The 21481-nt window shown below is 35.8% G+C and overlaps 1 protein-coding gene across 1 annotated transcript in view; it reads left to right on the forward strand.

Moving 5' to 3' along the window:
* The window catches only part of LOC122751493 (sodium channel protein type 9 subunit alpha), a 211277-nt gene that overhangs the window by 130290 nt on the left and 59506 nt on the right, over positions 1 to 21481 (forward strand). The window contains exons 11-17 of the mRNA XM_043998561.1: positions 2231 to 2518; positions 3918 to 4289; positions 6831 to 6963; positions 7784 to 8022; positions 12649 to 12822; positions 14039 to 14395; positions 18200 to 18676. Of these exons, the coding sequence (XP_043854496.1) occupies positions 2231 to 2518; positions 3918 to 4289; positions 6831 to 6963; positions 7784 to 8022; positions 12649 to 12822; positions 14039 to 14395; positions 18200 to 18676 (2040 nt within the window). The remainder of the gene's footprint in view (positions 1 to 2230; positions 2519 to 3917; positions 4290 to 6830; positions 6964 to 7783; positions 8023 to 12648; positions 12823 to 14038; positions 14396 to 18199; positions 18677 to 21481) is intronic.

The following is a 21481-nucleotide window of genomic DNA, read 5'->3' on the forward strand; positions in this document are numbered from 1 at the left end:
ACTCTACCCCATTCAATAAAATCCATTGGCTCCCTGTCACCTCAAGGTCAAATGTAAAATCTGTTTGGCATTCAAAGTCCTTCATAAACTGCCCCACACTTTCCAGTCATTTTACCCATTATAAGCCTCCCCTCCCGCCCCCACTCCTGCATCCCCCTCCACTTCTCTACTACTAGTAACACTGGCTACGTTTTATTTCTCTAACATGAAACTTTATCTTCTAACTCCAGGAATTATCATTTACTGTCCACATATTTGTAGAGTGCTCTCTTCCTTCACCTCCACCTCCTTCCTTCCCTGACTTCCTTCAAATCACATTTAAAAGGAAGTCTTTCTCAATCTCCCTTAATTCTAGTATCTTTTCTCTAATATTTCTATTCTGTGTTGTATATAGCTTGTCTCTACATATTTGTTTCTACCTTCTCTTTCCCATTAGTTGTGAGGTTCTCAATGGCAGAACCTAACACATAATAGGCATTTAATAAAATGTTTATTTACTACTTAATAAATGTTTATTGATTGATTGACTGAGTAACTATCAGGGTGAATCATGGCTTCTAGGCATTGGGATTTAAGAGTTCCAAACACTTTAGATGTTTAGATGTTTAGCAGTTGTTAATTAAGAGTTCCTTTAAGGGTCACATATACCTTGATCTACAGTCATGAATTTCTATTGTCAGTTAATACCAGACTTTATATTCTGTATTATTTTGTTTTTCTTGATACCATACCTCATTAACTATACTAGAAATATGATTTGGGGGAGGGAAGCTAGGTAGTGCAGTGGATAAATCACCGGCCCTGAATTCAGGAGGACCTGAGTTCAAATCTGGGCTCAGACACTTGACACTTACAAGCTATGTGACTTTGGGCAAGTCACTTAACCCTCATACCCCCACAAGATAGATAGATATATATATATATATATATGATTTTAATTTAACTTATTTTTAATGACTATATCATTATTAACTAGAAAAAACTTTATATATTCTACAAATTTTATACAAGTAACAAACTGTTAAGCACTCAGTTGTATTATAACACTAGCATAGTCTGTTGGAAATAGGCTGTAGTGTATCTCTTGTACAATAAAAATGTGATAGTAGCCCATGGTATGATTGAATTCCCATTAAAATCCCATTCTAGTGCCTTAGTTTGGCACCAAGGACATTAGATTCCAGTCAATAGAGTCCACCCTCTGGTAGGTCCCACAACCTTTGAAAGATGCTGAGGTATGAGTCTAGTGGCAGACACATGCCTGTTGTTTGAGGACCAACCTAGCTAAATTTGGAGGCAAGGTTAATCATCTCGTTGACTGTGGGGTGATGAATCTTCGGTCCACTGAAATTCTCAGAGACCATCTACTGGATCATGGGAAGATCTTTTATTTCATAGCAATGGAAGAAAATAAAAAACACATAAGGACCTGAAGATACGAGGAAGGAAACATAGTACAGTGGAAAGAACAATGGCCACAGAGTGAGAGGACCAGGGTTCAAATCCTGCCTCTGGTACTAATTACCTATGGGACTTTGGGCAAGTTCTTTAGCTTCCCTGACCTCAGTTGCCTCTTTTTAAAAATGAAATGATAATATCAGATGGCCTCTGTGGTTTTATCCACCTCTGTAACCATGATTCTATGAGAGAGACTAAATCCTTGGTGTCTGGAGCTAGCATGTCTATAGTGTAAAGATCACTAAGCAGGAAAGAAGGCCTGGGTTCTAATGCTGCCTTTGATATTTCTGAGCTGTATGACATTGGGAAAATCACTTCATCCCTACAAAGCATCAGTTTCCTTATTTGTAATAATAAATGCAGTATCTATTTCATTAGTGTGTTAGGGGAGGTAGGTAAAGATCAAATGATATATATGGTATGTAATTCATAGACTTTAAAGCACTATACAAGTGTCAGGCAGGTAAATGGCATAGTGGACATAGCACTGGTCCAGGAGTCAGGAACCCCTGAGATCAAATCCAACCTCAGAAACTGACTAGCTGGGTAACCTTGGGTAAGTCACTTAATTGGTTTCTGTCTCAGTTTTCTCATCTATATAATGAACATAATCATAACACTTTGTCTCAGGGTTGTTGTCAGGATAAAATAACATTTGTAAAGTGCTTCATCACCCGTAAAGTGTTATGCATTTGCTATTGTTATAACTGTTGGGGTTTTTTTTTTTTTTTGGTGTTACTTCTAACTATTTAATCTCTTCTTGGCCTCACAGGCAATAGTAGCAGCTGCAGATGAGTATACAAGTATTGGTGGAGGCAAAGTTATGGGACTTTCAGAAAGTTCTTCTGAAACATCCAAATTGAGCTCAAAGAGTGCTAAAGAAAGGCGTAACCGAAGGAAGAAAAAGAATCAGAAGAAACAATCCAGTGGGGAGGAAAAGAGAGACAATGAAAAATTATCTAAATCTGAATCAGATGAGAGTATCAGGAGGAAAAGTTTCCATCTTAGTGTTGAAGGACATAGACTACCTCGAGAAAAGAGGATGTCTTCTCCCAATCAGGTACTGCCTAGTTACTTGTTCATTCATTGATCACTAAATATTGATTACATGCCTATTGTACACAGGCCCTAGAAGTACAAGGATCAGAAGTGGCATCGTCTCTACTCTCAACTATCTTACATTCTACCATTGTTGATGTACCATGTACACAGTTCGATATCTGGGAACAAATGGAAAATGTAGTCAAAGTATTCTAGAAAAACCTGAGAAGGAACAGAATACTTGCATCTGGTATCATAAGAAAAGGGTTCATGGAGGTGAAGAGTTCTGAGCTGAGCCTTGAAAAATCTAAACAGGTTGAGACACGGATGAGGTGAATGTTAGATACAGGGGATGACCTGCACAAATGCCAGGCTGTCATGTTCAGGTCATGGACCAGCTACTCATCTTGTTTGGCTGGAATGTAGACTATGTGAAGGCGGAATAATGAGAATTGGGCTGTAAAGGCAAGTGGCAATCAGATTGCAGAGAGCCTTACATGCCAGATTAATGTTATCTTATAGGTAATATATCTTATAGGTTTATAGTTTTTTGAGGAGAAGAATGGCATAGATCTGTTCATTAGTAAAATTATTTGGGGAACTGTTGTAAAAAAAAGATGTATTTGGGAGGGACTGGACTAGAGGCAGAGAAATAAGGTAGAAAACTAGTACTGTAGTCCAGATAAGAGATGATAAGAACCTGACCTGGGATGGTAGCAGTGGGAGTCTCTAGAAAGAAGTTGCATTTGAAAAAAAAAAAGTTATGGAGGAAGAATTGATGTAATTAGGCAGCTGATTGGCTATGGACAGTTAGACATAGGGAAAACTCAAAGATGACTGAGGTTTACAATCTGCCCTTCTTCCCTCTGTCTCTCTTTCTCCGCCTCTCTATCTGTCTGTCTTTCCATACACTCCAACTCAGGAGAACACATTAATTTAAGAAAAGTCTAGTAGAGAAGCTAACTCAGAAGAAGGAAAGACCACTTTGAGCTGAGCTGATCAGGAGCTGAGTTTACAAGAATTTTTTTTGGAACTCAGAGACCATGTAATATTGAAAGGAACCTAAGATTTAGAAGCAGAGAATTTGAGTTTGAATCGGAAATCTGCCACTTAACTGTGTGTGACACAAATAAGTTATTTAAGCTATTGCTTCATCGGCAAAATGTAGGGACTCAACTGAGCTATAAATTTATGATTCTGAGAACTCTACTTGTCATTTATTTGCATGTGTTATTTCCTAATACTAGCTAAACAGATTTCTGGTTTGGGACCTTTCTTTTTCCCTAATCTAGTGAACAAGGATGTGTTCTTTATGTCAATTTTTTGAGTGATAAAAATGTTATGTACATATATAATACAAATACATATATTATTTTAAGAACTTCAGAAATATTCATTGACATTTATTTTTCTTTTAGTCCCCCCTTAGCATCCGTGGTTCCTTGCTTTCTGCAAGACGCAGCAGTAGAACAAGTCTTTTTAGCTTCAGGGGTCGAGGAAAGGATATTGGATCGGAAACTGACTTTGCTGATGATGAGCATAGTATCTTTGGAGACAATGAAAGCAGAAGAGGTTCTCTGTTTGTGCCACACAGGCACAGAGAACGACGGAGTAGTAACATCAGCCAAGCCAGTAGGTCTCCTCGGATGCTCCCAGCGAATGGAAAGATGCACAGTGCCGTGGATTGCAATGGTGTGGTGTCCCTGGTCGATGGTCCTATGGCCCTCATGCTGCCTAATGGACAGCTTTTGCCAGAGGTGATAATAGATAAGGCAACTTCCGATGACAGTGTAAGAAAGTTTTGAATATTCCAGGCATGACCAGGCCAATTATTGTTGCATCAACTGATTACTCTGCTGATTGGGCCTTCTTGAGAATCATCGCTCTGCACACTCCCAGGATCTTGCAATGCCTCTATTTTTTAAAAATCTATTAGACCCCAGTCTTTCACTAAGCTCCATAGTTCTGAAGTATATGATTCAACATACCTATAAAATAGAATGATAAAAATATAAGATAAAACAAAATTCTTATAAAATTCTTAAATAGCAATTTAACAGTGAGGAAGGGAGGGTAGGGAATAAGGCTCATGATTTCATCAGTGTGGGAAACTTCCAGTGTGGAAACTCCCTTTACTGATGCAGTTTGTTGGGTATAATCTTAGAGGGTTGCATGGGAGCACTGAAAAGTTAAATGACTTGCCCAAAATCACACAGCTAGCATGCATCAGAGGTGAAACTAGAACCTATGTTTTCTTCACCCCAAGGTTGACTATTACGCTGTTAACTTTCTTGATACTTGTTACTGAAGGAAAATTTAGAATCATGCTACTTCATGATAATAGGAAAGTGTATTCTAAACACATGGAGAAAGGTCTCTGAATTTAGTGAGAAGATCTAGGTTCAAATCCTGGCTCTAACACTAACTGTTTGACTGGGGGCAAATCACTTAACTTGTCAAAGTCACTTTCCACATCTGTCAAGTGGGGATGATCATGTTTTTTTAAGACTTCACAGATTTTTTGCAAGGAAAGCACTCTATGACCTTATAGTTGTATCAAAATGTGAGCTATTTTCATTAAAGAACATCTAATGTGGATGCCATTAGAAAATGGCCACTTGAATAAATTCCACTTATGAAAAAGGATTTTAAGTCATTTTCCAGCTTCCCAATATCTTTATTTCATGTCTAGTTTCCACTAATTATACCTCAGAATCTGATTTCATTAGAATCTCACTCCGGGAAGAAATTTTCTTCCTTAGAAACATTCCAGAGCATGATGTAATGCATTATTTTCCCTAAAAATAAGATATAAGCATTTTACTCTGAGGTTTTCTGAATGAGAAGACCTGAGACTGAAATAACTATAGAGCAGTTCTGAGAGCTACACAGTATATCATAAAATACCGGCAATATCTCTGACCAAGAAAACAAAACTTTGGTCACTCCTCTCTTGCATTTATGCTGCATGTTAGTAGGTGTTGATATATTCCCAGCAAGACTAAACCCAAGGAAGTACAAATGTATCTAATGCCTTTATCACCACATGGGTTACCAGATTGCAATATGCATGTGTTAAAATGGCTTATTATACATTTTTCATCAATTTAAAATATTAAAAAGAAAATGTCAGTGTGCCATACTGAAAATATCATTATACTTTCCTAGTACTAGCTTTTAAATTTGATTAATATTATTAATCAAATGAATCAGCTGAGCATGACTTTAAAAAAAACACCATGAGTTTATGCATATATTTTAGGCAGAATGTGCCCTGCATGCTTGCATGCTTATTGTAACTTTCTTCATCCTGTTATTTTAAGTGTCCCAATGTCAGATTTTTTTGTTTTGTTGTATTTTTTTATTTTTGGCTTATGAGAATTGGCCAAACTTCTAAAACTTAAAATTAGCCTTATAATTATATTAGATTATTTTTTGTTATAAATGAATTACAAATTAGTTTCCTTGTAAATCTTCGTTATATGAAAACAAGAAGTCCTATAAAAATATTGTAAAAGGGAACAAACAGGAAGACATTCAGTGGCCTCTATAAAGAATACAATGAATAAGAAAAGTCTGGCATGGGAGACATCTTAGCTCTGAAAGTACATGAGAAAACAACATAAGCTTTCTGCTTGAATCATGATCTGGATAAAAGAAAATCTTTCTAATGCAGGGAGATGATTTGAAACTTTTATTACCACTAAATTCTACAATTTTAGAAAGTGTAGTTGAAGGGTTATATAAACAGCTCTCTGATACCTTTCCTTTCTATAACTGTAGCTGAGTTTGTAGAACCACAGCCTGAAGTTCCTCTGACTGCTCAGTTGCTTGGGTTACTCAGCCTGAATAGGCTTACTTGACTCTCTACATGGGTGATGCATACAATTGTAGTGCATTTGGTATCTTTAGAAGTCTGCTTTCTAGCTTGCAAGAATGGATACTAAGATTCAGGCTTAGCTATATACTGCTTAGACAACCCTTTTAAAAGACAGATTGAAGAGTCACAATAGTATTTGTGAGAAAAGCCCATTTAATGAGAGAAAATTCCTAACAATCACCAGGGACCCCCTAAAGATGTCATTCTCCCTGGTTCCTCATCTCTGTAAAATAAAGCAATGAATAAAAATAAACATGCTCCTTTTAGCTATTTTTTCTTTGGAAAATAATTCGTAAGCTTTCCAAACAAAATTATTTAGAAGCACTGGAGACAGGAAGATAGGAATGCTATGGGGCAAATTAGATTAAACCAGATTAGTAGGACCTGTCATTTATTTTAGAATGAGTAAGAATTTAGGGATGAGGTGCTAATTCTTCAGATTTCTTTGCAGGGCGGGACAACTAAAATAGACCCAAATAAAAGACGATCAAGTTCTTACCACCTTTCTATGGATATGTTAGATGATCCCACTGTCAGACAAAGAGCACTGAGCATAGCCAGCATAATAACAAACACAATGGAAGGTATGTGATAATATTTACCTTAAAAGTTATGGGGGGGAGCCGTTATGGGGGAAGCTAGGTGGTGCAGTAGATAGAGTACCGGCCATGGATTCAGGAGGACCTGACTTCAAATGAGGCCTCAGACACTTGACACTTACTAGCTGTGTAAGTGACCCTGGGCAAGTCACTTAACCCTCATCGCCCTGCCAAAAAAAAAAAAAGTTATCAGGCATTTTTCTCTACCAACTATGACAGTAGCGTAAAAGTATGGAGAAGATCATAATGAAAAGAATTCCATAAAAACGTAGTTTTTGAATGCTAGGAGGGAGCACTGAAATAGAATCATCTCTCTTTAGCTATAAATTAAAATGATAGGATAGGAATGTTCAGATTTGAAGTAAGTAACTTCGCAGCATTCTTCCTCACCCTTTAATCCTGTGATTCATATGTGATTCCAAACCAGCCCATGGGGTAGATATAAAAATAAAAATGTTTTCTAGTTTAAAAACTGTATCCTTCTATATATTTGAGTGGATCTGGGGAACGGCAATTATTTCCCGCTTAAAAAATTCTTAATTCTCATATTCATTACCATGTGATGGTATTTTCCTGAGTCAGATGCTCCTGTATTTTGCTTTCCATTTTTGGTTTGCCTTTTTTTTATCATATATTTCCAAATAGGAAGAGAATGTGATACATGGGCCTTTATGGCATAACACTATACTTTAATTGGCATACATTCTAAACCAGAATCTGGTTTGAAAAGTCTTCAAATGTCTAAATAATTAAAGTGCCAAATAATAAAATAACTGATTTTATTTTTCACATTCTTTCTCTCCAGAACTTGAAGAATCCAGACAGAAATGTCCACCTTGGTGGTATAAGTTTGCTAATACTTTTCTCATCTGGAATTGCTCACCACACTGGTTGAAATATAAAAAGTTTGTCCATTTAATTGTGATGGATCCATTTGTTGATCTTGCCATTACGATTTGCATAGTTTTAAATACACTGTTTATGGCCATGGAACATTACCCAATGACTGAAGGATTTAAAAATGTGCTTTATGTGGGAAACCTGGTAAGTCTTTCCCAATGTCCATGTGTCACTTCATTGTAGCTTTTTGCTCTGATCATCACCCTTTTCATTTTACTTTGTAATACATATTAGAAATACTTTCCTTACTATATTGTATCTGTCATTCATAGTCCTATGAGTTCCTATGATGGTTTTTGCATCTGATTATTAGTAACGGTTTAAGTTTTTTGAGCACCAGTATTACGCTGCATTCATAACCACCAACATTGACAGACAGATTTAGAGTCTAGTCTTTTTAAGTGAGAATGTTTGGTCCCTTGTTAACAAAAATTTGAACTGTTATCATTACAAAGATTTCTCTCTGAATATTGAAGAAAACACCTTGGAACTTTGGGCTTTTTTTTTCCAAAATAAAAAATTTTGTTCCTGAACACTGCTTAATGAATGAATAGAATTATAGCATCTAGTGTGAAATGGTATTTCCATAGTACTCTGCTCCTTTCAGACTAAATCTAGAATTCTCTGTTCAGTTTTGAGTCATATCTTTGAGAGCACAAGCTTAAGGAATATTCTGAGGTGATTGATGGATCACTATGAAGATAGTATGGGGCAGGGAAAGAGTAAGATGAAACAAGAAAGCAAAATCAGATTGTAGAAAGCCTAGACTATCAGGTTAAGTAGTCTGAGTTTTATTCAATAGGCAATAGGATGCAAGTTTGAACAGAAGAAGAACACTATTAGATCCCTGAATGAGGAAGTTCAGTCTCAAGCTTTGTGGAAGATATATTAGAAGGGGACAGGACCAGAAGGGGGAACAAATAAAATAATCAGAGGAGATAATGTAAAAATAAGAGAGCACTGGGTAAGACTATGGGGAAAAGTTCCATTAAAGGAATGAAAGAAGAAAAGGATCAAGTGAAAAAAAAGTTTCAAAAAAGCATTCAGAGAAAATGAGGAGATAACTCAGACGAGTGTTTCAAAAGCCAAAAGAAGGCACTATTCAGAAAGAGGAAGTATCGGGCAGCTAGGTGGCACAGTGGATAGAGTACTGGCTCTGGAGTCAGGAGTACCTGAGTTCAAATCCGGCCTCAGACACATAACACTTACTAGCTGTGTGACCCTGGGCAAGTCACTTAACCCCAATTGCCTCACTAAAAAAAAAAAAAAAAAGAGGAAGTATCCTATATGGACAAAATGCTGCCAATATATCAAGGAGGGTGAGGACTAAAAGGATAGTTGAATTTGTCTCTTCAAAGACCATTGGTAACTTCTGAGACAGTGATTTAAGTTGTGTTCAAAGCAAAACACATCTTGTTAGGTGTTGAGAAGTGGGTGGTCAGGAAGTACATTAATATGGATAGAGACTATTTGTGTCTAGTTTGTCTTGAGTGTAGGGGAGACCTAAACATGGTTTTATACTATGCAGATGGAAGAAGGAAGGAGAGAGGAAGAGAATGAACATGCACAGGAGAGAGATGATGAGGGATAGAATAAAATGGTCATGAAGGATAATAGAATGAAAGCCAAAGGCAGAAGAGATTTTCTTGGTAATAAGGAGAGCACATTTTCCTTTGACACAGAAGAAGAAAAGATGAGCGAAGACAAAATTTTGAGGTACACAAGGTGAGTGGAAGGAATTTACATCAGTAAGGCAAGGTCATCTGTTTTGATTTCATATATATATTCCTTCCACTCACTCACCTCATGTATACACACACACACACACACACACACACACACACACATATTGAGTTGGGATTGAGGGCTTGAGAGATGATAATATTTAGAATAGTCCTTAGGGAATGTTAGAGTCAAGAGTTGAAAAAAGTGACTGCAAAGTAGGAGTGAGAATTCAACTGAATTTATGTAGCATATGTTTATAAGGGACAATATCAACACAGTTATTACTTTCTCCAAGAATGTATTGTGACCTGAGTGGAAATAAGAAAACAAATACTAGGGGCATACACTCATGGCTGAGGATTAGCAAGGTAGAATTGGCAGTTCAAAGGGGTAAATGATTAAAGCTGAACTGAATAGGGTCATAGATGGATAGGCAAGTGAATGAAATGGGAATACAGACTAGAAATACAGGGAGGAGTGGAGAGACTGCCCAGTGATATTGATAAGTAGATTCAGTGGAATGAGTACAAAGCCAAGAAGTTGTAGAATTTCACAGTTAAGGATCTTAGAGATAGTAGAATCCCAACAAAGTCTAAAATATACCCATATTTATATGTGACTAAAGGGGATGGAGATAAAGAGTATTATTGGGAAAATCTAAGGTCAAAGTCTTATAAGGATTTTTGGTAGAGGACAGATTGAGGGGAAAAGACTGTCCATACATGTGATATCATCAGTGTACACAACTCTCAGTGTGGAAATATCCAATAATATTGAATGGCAACATAGTTCTAATATATAGTCAGAGAGTGGCCCAAGGATACTGACAAAGCAAGTGGACTCCTTGTAATCACACAGCTAGTGTGTTTCAGAGCCAAGATTTGAATCTAGGTCTTCTTGACTCCAAAGCTAGCCCGAACTGCCATACCCTCTTATATATCAATTAGAAGGATAAATCAACATTAATATTAAAAGTTGTCAAAGATTATTGTAGGTAATAGGATCAAAAGGAAAGAAGGCTGATAGAGATGCTCAAGTCAGTGAAGAAAGATATTCTAGATGATCCTGAAAGTTGGTGTGTGACAATAAGAATGGATAGAAGGTAGCATGATTAAATTGTGTAATTTTTAAATGAGAAAAGCATATTTCCCTCTAATGGCAGCAGAGGGAGAAAAGTATATACCCACCTCTCCTCCTGGTCTCATGGGTTAAGGGATAGAAAAAAGGTTTGTATTAGCATTATCAGTGTTGTGTTATTACACATCATTTCATTCAGTGAGGTAAGAGTATTTAAAGAAAAGTTTGAGACTAAAATCAAATTTCTTTAACATAGAGTAAGGGTTCCAGTGAATACTGTGGAAGGTGCTATAGTGAGGGTTATTTTGGTCGATGTTGAATTGGATAGCTGGAAAAAATGTATATACTTTAAAATTTATTCTATATTGTTAACATCAATTTCAACAAAGCAATAAACCAAGCCCTGTAGTGTTAGCTGATTTCCAAAATATAAAGGCTCACATTGAAAATCTAGCAGTCCCATCTCAAGAAGATTCAAGCTAGCTCTCTAGCTGTAGCTTTAGCTGAGAGGACAGAGAACACTCCAGGAAGGGTGAGGTTCATATGCAAAGAGATATAGGAACATATTTGAGGGAATAAACAATCCTTTTAGTATTATATTAACAGTGGATGCTAGGAATTCAAGAGTGCTACGTTAATAATAGAGGGGCAGCTAAATGGCACAGTGGTTAAAGCACCAGCCCTGGATTCAGGAGTACCTGAGTTCAAATCCAGCCTCAGACACTTGACACTTACTAGCTGTGTGACCCTGGGCAAGTCACTTAACTCCCATTGCCTGCAAAAAATAATAATAATAATAATAATAATAATAATAATAAATAGAGAAGTGGATAAAGTACCGACCCTGGATTCAGGAGGGCTTGAGTTCAAATCCAATCTTAGACACTTGACACTTACTAGCTATGTGACCCTGGGCAAGTCACTTAATTCTTATTGCCCCTCAAAAAAAATAAAATAAAATAATAAATAATCATAATAAATAGAGGGATAATACTGAGTTGGTAAGAATTGGCTAACAGAAAAGATTAAACCATTAACTAGACCCAGAATTCCAGCTTGAGTGTTTGAGAGAAGAAGTAGTAACACCTACAGAACTTGGTTCTCAGGATTCACAGATTCCTGATGAGGAATGTAAAGAAATAATTTCACAGACCTGGCTTCCTCACATACTGAGCATAGATATTCTGAGCCTGGGGAATGGCACTTTCCAGTCCAGCTGACTTCAGGGGCATCCTTTCTGAGTATGACAGCCCTTGAGGCTATGGTCAAAAGAGATTTGTTCCTAGTGTAACTACAAAAATGGCAGTTATAAGGTTCATGAGAAAAATGTCTTTCTAAACTTCTTTCTTAAGTTCACCTTAAGTGATTTGCCCTTGGTCACAGAATTTATGAGTCAGAGCCAAGCCTCGAATCCTAAGTTATTTTGAATCTAATTCTGGCACTCTATTCACTTATTTCCCCTTTTTATATTAAAATCATGAATTAATGATGTCTCACAATGTACTTCTTTGTCAGAATTTGGTAGCCTTACTTTGGTGACCACCCTGACTTTATAGTCTGGATTTTTTTTCCTCACTTCTACTAATTAATCTATTAATAAGCCATTTGTCACAGAAATGTTCTTTGGAACACTAGAGATACTCACACTTTAAGACAGTGTCAAACGTTTATCATTCTCAGTCAGAGGGAGACAGTGTACTTTGCCTAATTCACTACAATATTGTGTATACTTTGTTAGGCATTAGATCATTATAGATTTGGCCATCTGGAACAGAAAGTGTTGGGTTTTTTTCCCCAAAGCATGATCATAGCATGATGTAGGCAGTGAGGAGAGGTGTGAGTACTTCCAGGGCCACTCTGTATACCCCAGTTGTGTGAAATCCACTCAAGAGTTAAATTCTGCTTTTTATTAACATAAGAATGTATGGACATTGCTAATTCTAGAATTACATTTTGGTTTGCTTTTAGGTCTTCACTGGGATTTTCACCGCAGAAATGGTTTTAAAGCTAATTGCCTTGGATCCATATGAGTATTTCCAAGTAGGCTGGAACATTTTTGATAGTGTCATTGTGACCCTTAGTTTAGTGGAGCTTTTCCTAGCCAATGTGGAAGGATTGTCTGTCCTCCGTTCATTCAGATTGGTAAGTACAGAACAGACCTTCCTTTATATTCTGTATTTGAAAAACAAACAATAGTAGCATTTGCCCACCCTTTGAACTTTTATTTTACATAATAACATGTTGCTTTTTAAGTTAAATTAAGAATATGACCTTATAAGATATGGGGAAAGTGAAGGAAATTCAAAATAAGGTATTTTAAAGTAAAAAAACAAAGTTAATCTTTAAGAAAAAAAAGAAACCAAGAGTCTCCAATTTTATATTTGTGCCAGGGACATAAATGAGCCAAATAACACTTTCTTTTAAGGTAAGGGGTAACTTATACTGCCTAGCAATCAATCAATCATTAAGTATTTATTAAGTAGAATCTATGTACCAAACACTACATCTAGTAAGTGTTAGAAGTTGGGGAACCCTGAATGGACAATAAAAAATATTTGTATATTGACTTTATTGTTTTATATATTAGGAGTAGTTGGGAATCCAATTATACCTGCTAAAATAGCCACTACATATCATAAAAACTATTATTTTATTACTTGTAAAATTATAAAAATAGCAGTTGGCCTTTGTCACAAATTGAATGTCATATCAATATATCAATACATCAAAGACCTGTTATTTCATTGGTGTAAAAATGTCCTCTGACACTGATCATGTCATAAGATCAAAGTTAAGTCTCTTTCTTGTCCTTGGTCATATAGTTAGTATCACAGACAGTACCTGAACCTTAGGTCTCTCTGACTTTGAATCTGTCATTATATCCTCTATAGCATATTTGGCTATATTGTAAAACATAGGTGAACACTGTTGTTATTATTCCTTAAATAAAATTCCACACTCTCAAATCCACTAGATTGCTATCTTGTAGAAAATAGTGTTTTGTGCTATGGATATTGTTATCAGTGAGAAATTACATGTATCAAGTAAATTTTCAGTGAGTGGTACTGATGACAGAAGCTAAAATTGACTGATTTTAAAAATTAATTTTATTTTTAATCTTTTATTTTTAATTACATGTAAAAACAATTTTACCATTAAAAAAAAAAACTTTTGAGTTCCAAATTCTTTCACCCTCTTTGTTTTTGTCCCTCACTGAGAAGGTAAACAATTTCATACAGATTATACATGTGCTAACTTTGATTTTTGAATTTATAATGACTTGTAATAGAAAGAATTTTAAAAAGTAAAATCTTCATCATAATTAATGTTGATGGTGCTTTGTTTGCTTGTTTTTTAGCTACGAGTTTTCAAGTTGGCAAAATCTTGGCCAACACTGAACATGCTGATAAAAATCATTGGCAACTCAGTGGGGGCTCTGGGAAACCTCACCTTGGTGTTGGCCATCATTGTCTTCATTTTTGCTGTGGTTGGCATGCAGCTCTTTGGCAAGAGCTACAAAGAATGTGTCTGTAAGATCAACAGTGATTGTGAACTGCCTCGTTGGCACATGAATGACTTTTTTCACTCCTTCCTGATTGTGTTCCGGGTGCTGTGTGGAGAATGGATAGAGACCATGTGGGACTGTATGGAGGTGGCAGGTCAATCCATGTGCCTCATTGTTTACATGATGGTCATGGTGATTGGAAACCTAGTGGTATGTAAACAGAAGACTTCAAATGTTCATTCAGAAAACTAGCATAAAATTGCATGGTCTGTTATTTTTTATTTTATGATGCTGAGTTCTTAGTATTCAACAATCTTTAAGCTAGGTTGACTATAGGTATGTAAATTACTCATATTTGTAAAAGTGATAACTCACATTTATATAATACTAGCATTTACAAAGCATTTTTAGTACAAATATTCTTCTACCTGGATAATATAAGTAGTATTCTTTCCATATTCCTGATGAGAAAGCTCGGACTCAGGTTAAGTGAATTTCTAAAAATCCATAACTACTGGGGTGGCTAGGTGGCGCAGTGGATAGAGCACCGGCTCTGGAGTCAGGAGTACCTGAGTTCAAATCCAGCCTCAGACACTTAACACTTACTAGCTATGTGACCCTGGGCAAGTCACTTAACCCCAATTACCTCACTGAAAAAAGAAATCCATAACTACTATGTGTCAGGGTCGAGATTCAATGAAACTACTGACTCTAAGTTCCAGTAGTCTTTCTACTATAGTATTCCAAGGAAAAACTATCACTTTATCTAGTTAAAAATAGTGTTATCATATGAATAATCCCTGTAGGTTTTTACTTCTCATTGGTGAAATCCTATCGTTGTTAAAAATGAAAATGGGGGCAGCTAGATGGTGCAGTGGATAGATCACCGGCCCTGGAGTCAGGAGTACCTGAGTTCAAATCTGGTCTCAGACACTTAACACTTACTGGCTGTGTGACCCTGGGCAAGTCACTTAACCCCAATTGCCTCACTAAAAAAAAAAAGAAAAAAGAAAATGGCCATTAAATGTAAAAGGATATTATTTAGGCTTCTCAGTTGTTGTTGTTGTTCAATGGGGTTCAACTCTTAGTGACTCCATTTGGGGTTTTCTTGGCAAAGACACTGGAATGGTTTGACATTTCTTTCTTCAGCTCATTTTACAGAGGAGGAAACTAAGGCAAAGAGGGGTAAGTGGATGGCCTAGGGTTATACAGCTAGTAAATGTATGAGGCCAGATTTGAACTCAGGAAAGTAAGTCTTCCTTATTCCAAGACCAGCATTCCATCCACTAAGATTTGAACTTAGGTCTTCCTGTGCAACTCTTAATGCTTGGACTGCTTCATATCTCTTTTTGTTGACATTTATGCTTGCATATTTCTTCTTCTTAGACCCTTCCTCCCCCTTCGCTTCTGCTTACTGTTAATGAGACATTTCAAACTAATTTCCATGAAGAACTGGGAATAGATTTCCCCTCTATCATGAATTCCTGTCCTCCTAGCTTGATGGTGTCATATGGAGTTGACTGATTGGCTTTGCTTGCCTTCAGCCCCCTCATCAGATGATCAGGTTGCCCTGCGGAGCAACATGGAATTTTAGTGCTGAAAGTACTTATTTGATATTACCTATTCCCTTACCTCCATGAGACGTTAAACATGGCAGAAGCTATACGATCATTATAAAGGTATTGTAAGGAGAAGACTTGCAGGTAGACAGAGCTTTGATGTATGTGTGTTGTTCTTCAATGGATGTGTAAAGCATTTACTGGCATTAGGGTTTTGTCATTAACAAATACCTTTCTAGCAATTATTATTGAGCCTGAGTGGGAATTAAGTTAATTATCCTCTTAAGAAATATTTGGTAAGTGATTGTGAGGAATAGACAGACCTGTGCGCCACTTATTTTTACATGCCTTGATCATATTGAAATGTTAATAACAAATGCATTTTCTGTTTGTTTGATTGTTTTCTAAAGACTCTATCACTTCAAAAATAATAAGGGAGAGAAAACATTTTACATTCAATTTTACTTACAAGTCTGTTTTCTGCCTTAGATTATTATCTTTAGTAAATGTGGACTGATTTGCAACAGTTCCTTTGTGCAAAGCTTGGCACAGTATCATATATTAGCTCAGCTCTTAGAGTTTATGAAATCATCTAGTTTAGCCCTGTATATTCAAATAGGTAAGTTGTTGTTTTCTCCATTTTTGCATATCAAAAAACCGAGTTTCCGAGAGATTAAATAACCAGAGTCATACAGGCAGTGGCACTAATAGGATAAGACTAAATTCCAGGATTTCTTTCATCAAATACAGTTAGTTCTCCATCTCCACACCAGGAATTTTTTCATTGATGAAACAAAAATAACATTAAAAAAATATTCCATTCATTGGCAGCCTACTAATTTCAAATTTTATAATATAACTAATAGAATTTGTTTTATATTTTATAACCATCTTTTCTTCCCATTTCCTTTTCCTTTGCTGTCTCTCACATTGCTATTATTTAATATGATAAAAGGACATCCAATAATCGTTAGATGGTGATCATGGTGGTAATAGAAGAAAATAACCAATTCAGAAACAGGTTAGGCTACAGATTTTGAAACTTCAAAGTAACCTTTAGGAATCATGTAGCTGAGAGGTGTCAAAATGCAGAGGTGTGGGGCCAGCAACACTCGCTAGTATAACCTGAATCAGATTAAAATGTAATTGGGAAATATTTAACAAAATAAAATTCAATAAGACAAAGTAACATTATATTTTAAAACTTAGTTAATATGTGGCCTGAAAGCATCCCATGTACAGACTAGTGTCCTTACCCTTTCTATATCAGTTCGACACCACTGTTATAGCTTAGCTCACTAGTTGTAGAAAAGAAGAAATTTTGACCAAGAGAAAAGAAATAATTTACAACTTGGTCACACAGAAGCAGAATGGAAGGCTTAGGACCATAACTGAGGTTTATCTGAGTCCAACGTCATTTTTCACTATACTACAAAATCAGTTAAAGGTTACAAGGGAGGAGCAGATGTTAATTAGAATGAAGCTTTTAATTATGTAGATCTTTCATTTATATTGCTTATCTTGATTATAACTAGTCAAGAGCTAGCCATAATATAATTTGTGATTTCCATCTAGACATTAGGTACCCAACAACTTGTTAAGGAATGATTTTTTTAAATTAACTAATTGATAAAAGGCTAGAATCAAGATGCTAACCAAAGGGAAGTGTCATGGGTAATAAATATTGCAGAGAAAAGGAAGTCGCTAGATTGGGGCTTTTTCCTTTATCCAGTTTCTAAAATTTTTTTTAAAGAAATGCATACCTACATTACAAAACAGAAATAGTAGTCTATCTTTCTCATTACTTACTAACATTTCTCCTGGGGGGAAAAAAAAACCCGCACCATACATTTTCAAATACATAATCCATTGCCAATGCTAAAAGAAAGAAAAAATAATTATATATGTGATAGAATATCATTCTGTAATGTTTTCCCTGCTCTCAACTTCTTTTCAAAATCTTTTAAAACAGGCTTTTGGCAACAGGTAATTCCTGGCCTCCTTCTACATGCATCACCTAGAGATACTCTTGGTAGTGATATAGTAACAGTCTTTTTTTTATGAGTGTAAGTAATTCCATCTCCTGTTGTACATAGGGGATAGCACATCAAGAGACTGACATAAGACCTGCTCCCGTAGACAATCAGAACTGGTTTGCCCTATATGTAAACAAGGAAATAGTTGGGGGTTTTTTTTGGGGGGTTGTATTTTTTTTGTTCATTTTTGTATGGCAGGTCTGACTTTTTTATCTGCAGATAAAAGAGGAATAAGCTTTAAATACACATACATGTATGTGTGTATAGGTATATATTTGTGTATCTATACATATATGTGTACATGTGTGCATATATATGTATGCATGTACTTATGTGTGTATATGGCATGCGTGTGTGTCTACGAATGTCCCTTCAGAAAATAAAAGGTACCCTTGTATTTTTTCCTTCACTGCTTGTAGGTACTGAACCTTTTTCTGGCTTTGTTACTGAGCTCATTTAGTTCAGATAATCTTACAGCAATTGAAGAAGATACTGATGCAAACAATCTTCAGCTTGCAGTGGTGAGGATCAAAAAAGGAGTAAATTATGTGAAAAAAAACATACGTGAACTCATTCAAAAAGCATTTGTTAAGAAGCCAAAGATTTCAAACGAGATCAGAAGAGTTGATGATCAGAATAGTAAAAAGGAAAATTACATACCCAACCGTACACTTGCTGAAATAAGCAAAGATCAACATTTTCACATAGAAAGAGATGGAACCAGTGGTTTTGGCAGCAGCATGGAAAGATACATGATGGATGAGAGTGACTATCAATCTTGCATTCACAATCCTAGCCTCACAGTAACAGTACCAATTGCCCTGGGAGAATCTGATTTTGAAAATGTAAATACTGAAGAATTTAGCAGTGAGTCAGATGTTGAAGGCAGCAAGGAGGTAAGATTATTTTATTCATATTTTTGATGTTATGAAATAATAATATTCAATAATCATTTATAAAGTTTTTGTCTTTATATTTGCCTTCCCTCAGTAATTTCCTAACAATTCTGCTCAAGATTTCATTTATTAATTCTAGAAAATGGATTTCACATCTCATAAATCATATAACAAATCCAACTGATTAGCACAAAAAATATCTTTAAACTTCTAGGGAGAAAAATATTTTATTTCCAAGTTCTATTTAAGAAAGTTATTTGTGTTGCCTTATTTCATGATAGGGGACTTTTCAAAAGATCATTAGGTAGAATTGAATATGTATTTTCACATTCTATTTAAGAAAATTATTTGTGTTGCCTTAATTCATATGATAGGAGATTTTTCAAATGATCATAAGGCAGAATGGTATATGTACTCTGTAGGATTCACAGCAGGTAAGAGATGGCCTTGTAAATTTATAGTCTAGTTATGGATAAAAGACTGACGTGAAAAAACATCTTGAAAATTGCTTATAATGAAATCTTGAATCATGATGGACAAACACTGTGAGAGTTCAGAGGAGAAGGAGCTAAACGAGACTCTCAGGGAGGGTTTCACGAAAGAGCTGAAACTCGAGATGGGTCCTTAAGGATTGGTAGGAACTGAATCAGTAGAAGGAAGACAAGAAGGAATTCTAGTAAGGGGTTAACTTATTAAGGTAAATCTATTTTCCATATAGTATAATAATTTAATTTCATTGGTACTTGACACTTTTATTTCAGAGAAAAGATCATAGAATTTTAGAAATTCAAAACAATAGATATATAATTCAGCTTTTACATATTACATACTAATTACATATAAATTAGGAAACTGAGGCTTAGGGTAAATCATATGGGTTGTCACTTAGATAATACATGTCAGGGGAAGTATATGGACTCACATCTTTCCTGACTCCAAGTTCAGCATACTTTCTTCTGTATCATGTTGCCTATTAGTCCCTATTTCTGAGAGATCTTTTGCTACCCTGTTATAATTCTTCTATTCAAAAAGAATATAGAATTGAAATGGAAAGAAAGGAATCAAAAGGGTCTTGCTTGGTTTTTCAATTTGCTAACTATATGCAGAAAAGATACCAGCATATGATCACATATTCAAGAATAATGAATATCTTTTTTTCCTGCTGCAACGATCAAAAATGCAGTTTTATGGAAATATGTATCTATTCCCTAGAGCAGTTCTTAAAATGTGTCTTCTTGACACATGACTGATTCTGTGGCTGGATTGTTTTAGCTACCTTGAATTGCTGCTGGAGTGAAACAAACCTCAAGAGCTGAACATGTGGTGAATTTTTAATTACTATTAAACACACAGCTTGTAAATTGTTTTTGTTTTGTTTTGTTTAAATAGGGGTGATCGCAGGCCTCTCAAGAAAGCCTTACCAATAAGGCAATCCAAAACCCTGCTGAAATGATTTTAAAGAGGGGAGAAAAAAATTTCCAAGTATATCTAGTGGTAGTTGTTGTTGTTGTTGTTGTTGAGGGGGCTATAATTGGTTTTATTTAAGATCCATTGGGTTGGAAGTTTTCTTTGGTCCAAGTTGTAATTTTCACTTTTAAGCACTAAGGGTATAGACATTTGGCAGCTAGGCAGGTTTCCTTGTTGATTTCTAGTTTAGCTGAGGAGACTTATATAGAGAAGATGGTGAAATATACTTCTATGAGTTGTAATTTGATAATTTGTTATGCACTAATGAACTGTTTTGGCTAACGACCTTCTAATATTATTGAAGTTAAGTACAAGCAGAATATTTAGCTAAATCAATCTGTTTTCATTGTGCAGACGACAGTGTCTGTGCTTGATGGAAGGGTATTGGCCTAATGTAGACACAATTTATGTCTCCTGGAACTAGAAAGCACATGCTGTCATCTGTGGCAGTACGACCATTAGAGGATAGCTACTATTACACCTATTCAGAACATAAAGAACCACCTATCAGATCCCAGAGGGCCCTTAGACTTAAGTCAGAATGTTATTGCCACAGCACAGTAGTCAACCTAAGCAGAAAATCCAATTTTTTCATATATCACAGTGATTTGCTATGTCATTAGGGTGACCAAGTGTTCTTAGAAGTAAAGGATCCTTGCCTGTAATGTACAAAATGTTAATTTCTTTCTGACATAAAGACATGCACCTCTGACATTCACCCAGTAGTAGATTACTTTCTCCCATATTCAAAAGGTTTACCAGACTTTTACTAAAAGCATTTTAACCTTATTCTTGAGATTATATATAAGAATAATGATAACAAAAGGTTACATTTAAGTAGTGCTTTAAAGGTGGCAAAGCACTTTATAAATATTGTTTCATTTTATCCTCACAATAACCATGAGATGTAGTTGCTATTATTATTCCCAGGCAATAGTTAAATGATTTGACCAAGGTCATGCCACTGGTAACTATGTGAGGCCAAATTTGAACTCAGATCTTCCTGGCTTCAGGTCCAGTGCTCTATATACAAAGCTACCTGACTAACTCCTAATAGGGTTATCTCAACAATAAAATGAGATGATACATAAATGCTAGGTATAATAGTCATTATGATAATGATTTGTACTTTAAACACTTTTTTTCTCTAAATTTAAAAATCTTCAAAATCTTGATTCCTTCTAAAACACAGAATACAAAACATTACCTAGTAAATTATATGTTGAAAATGTCACACACTTAAGACGATGGCTGGAGTCAAGAGAGTGTCTTATTCAAAAATAGCCTGCAGGGGGGCAGCTAGATGGCGCAGTGGATAGAGCACTGGCCCTGGAGTCA

This window comes from Dromiciops gliroides, chromosome 3 (assembly GCF_019393635.1).
Source record: "Dromiciops gliroides isolate mDroGli1 chromosome 3, mDroGli1.pri, whole genome shotgun sequence".
Lineage (NCBI taxonomy): Eukaryota > Metazoa > Chordata > Mammalia > Microbiotheria > Microbiotheriidae > Dromiciops > Dromiciops gliroides.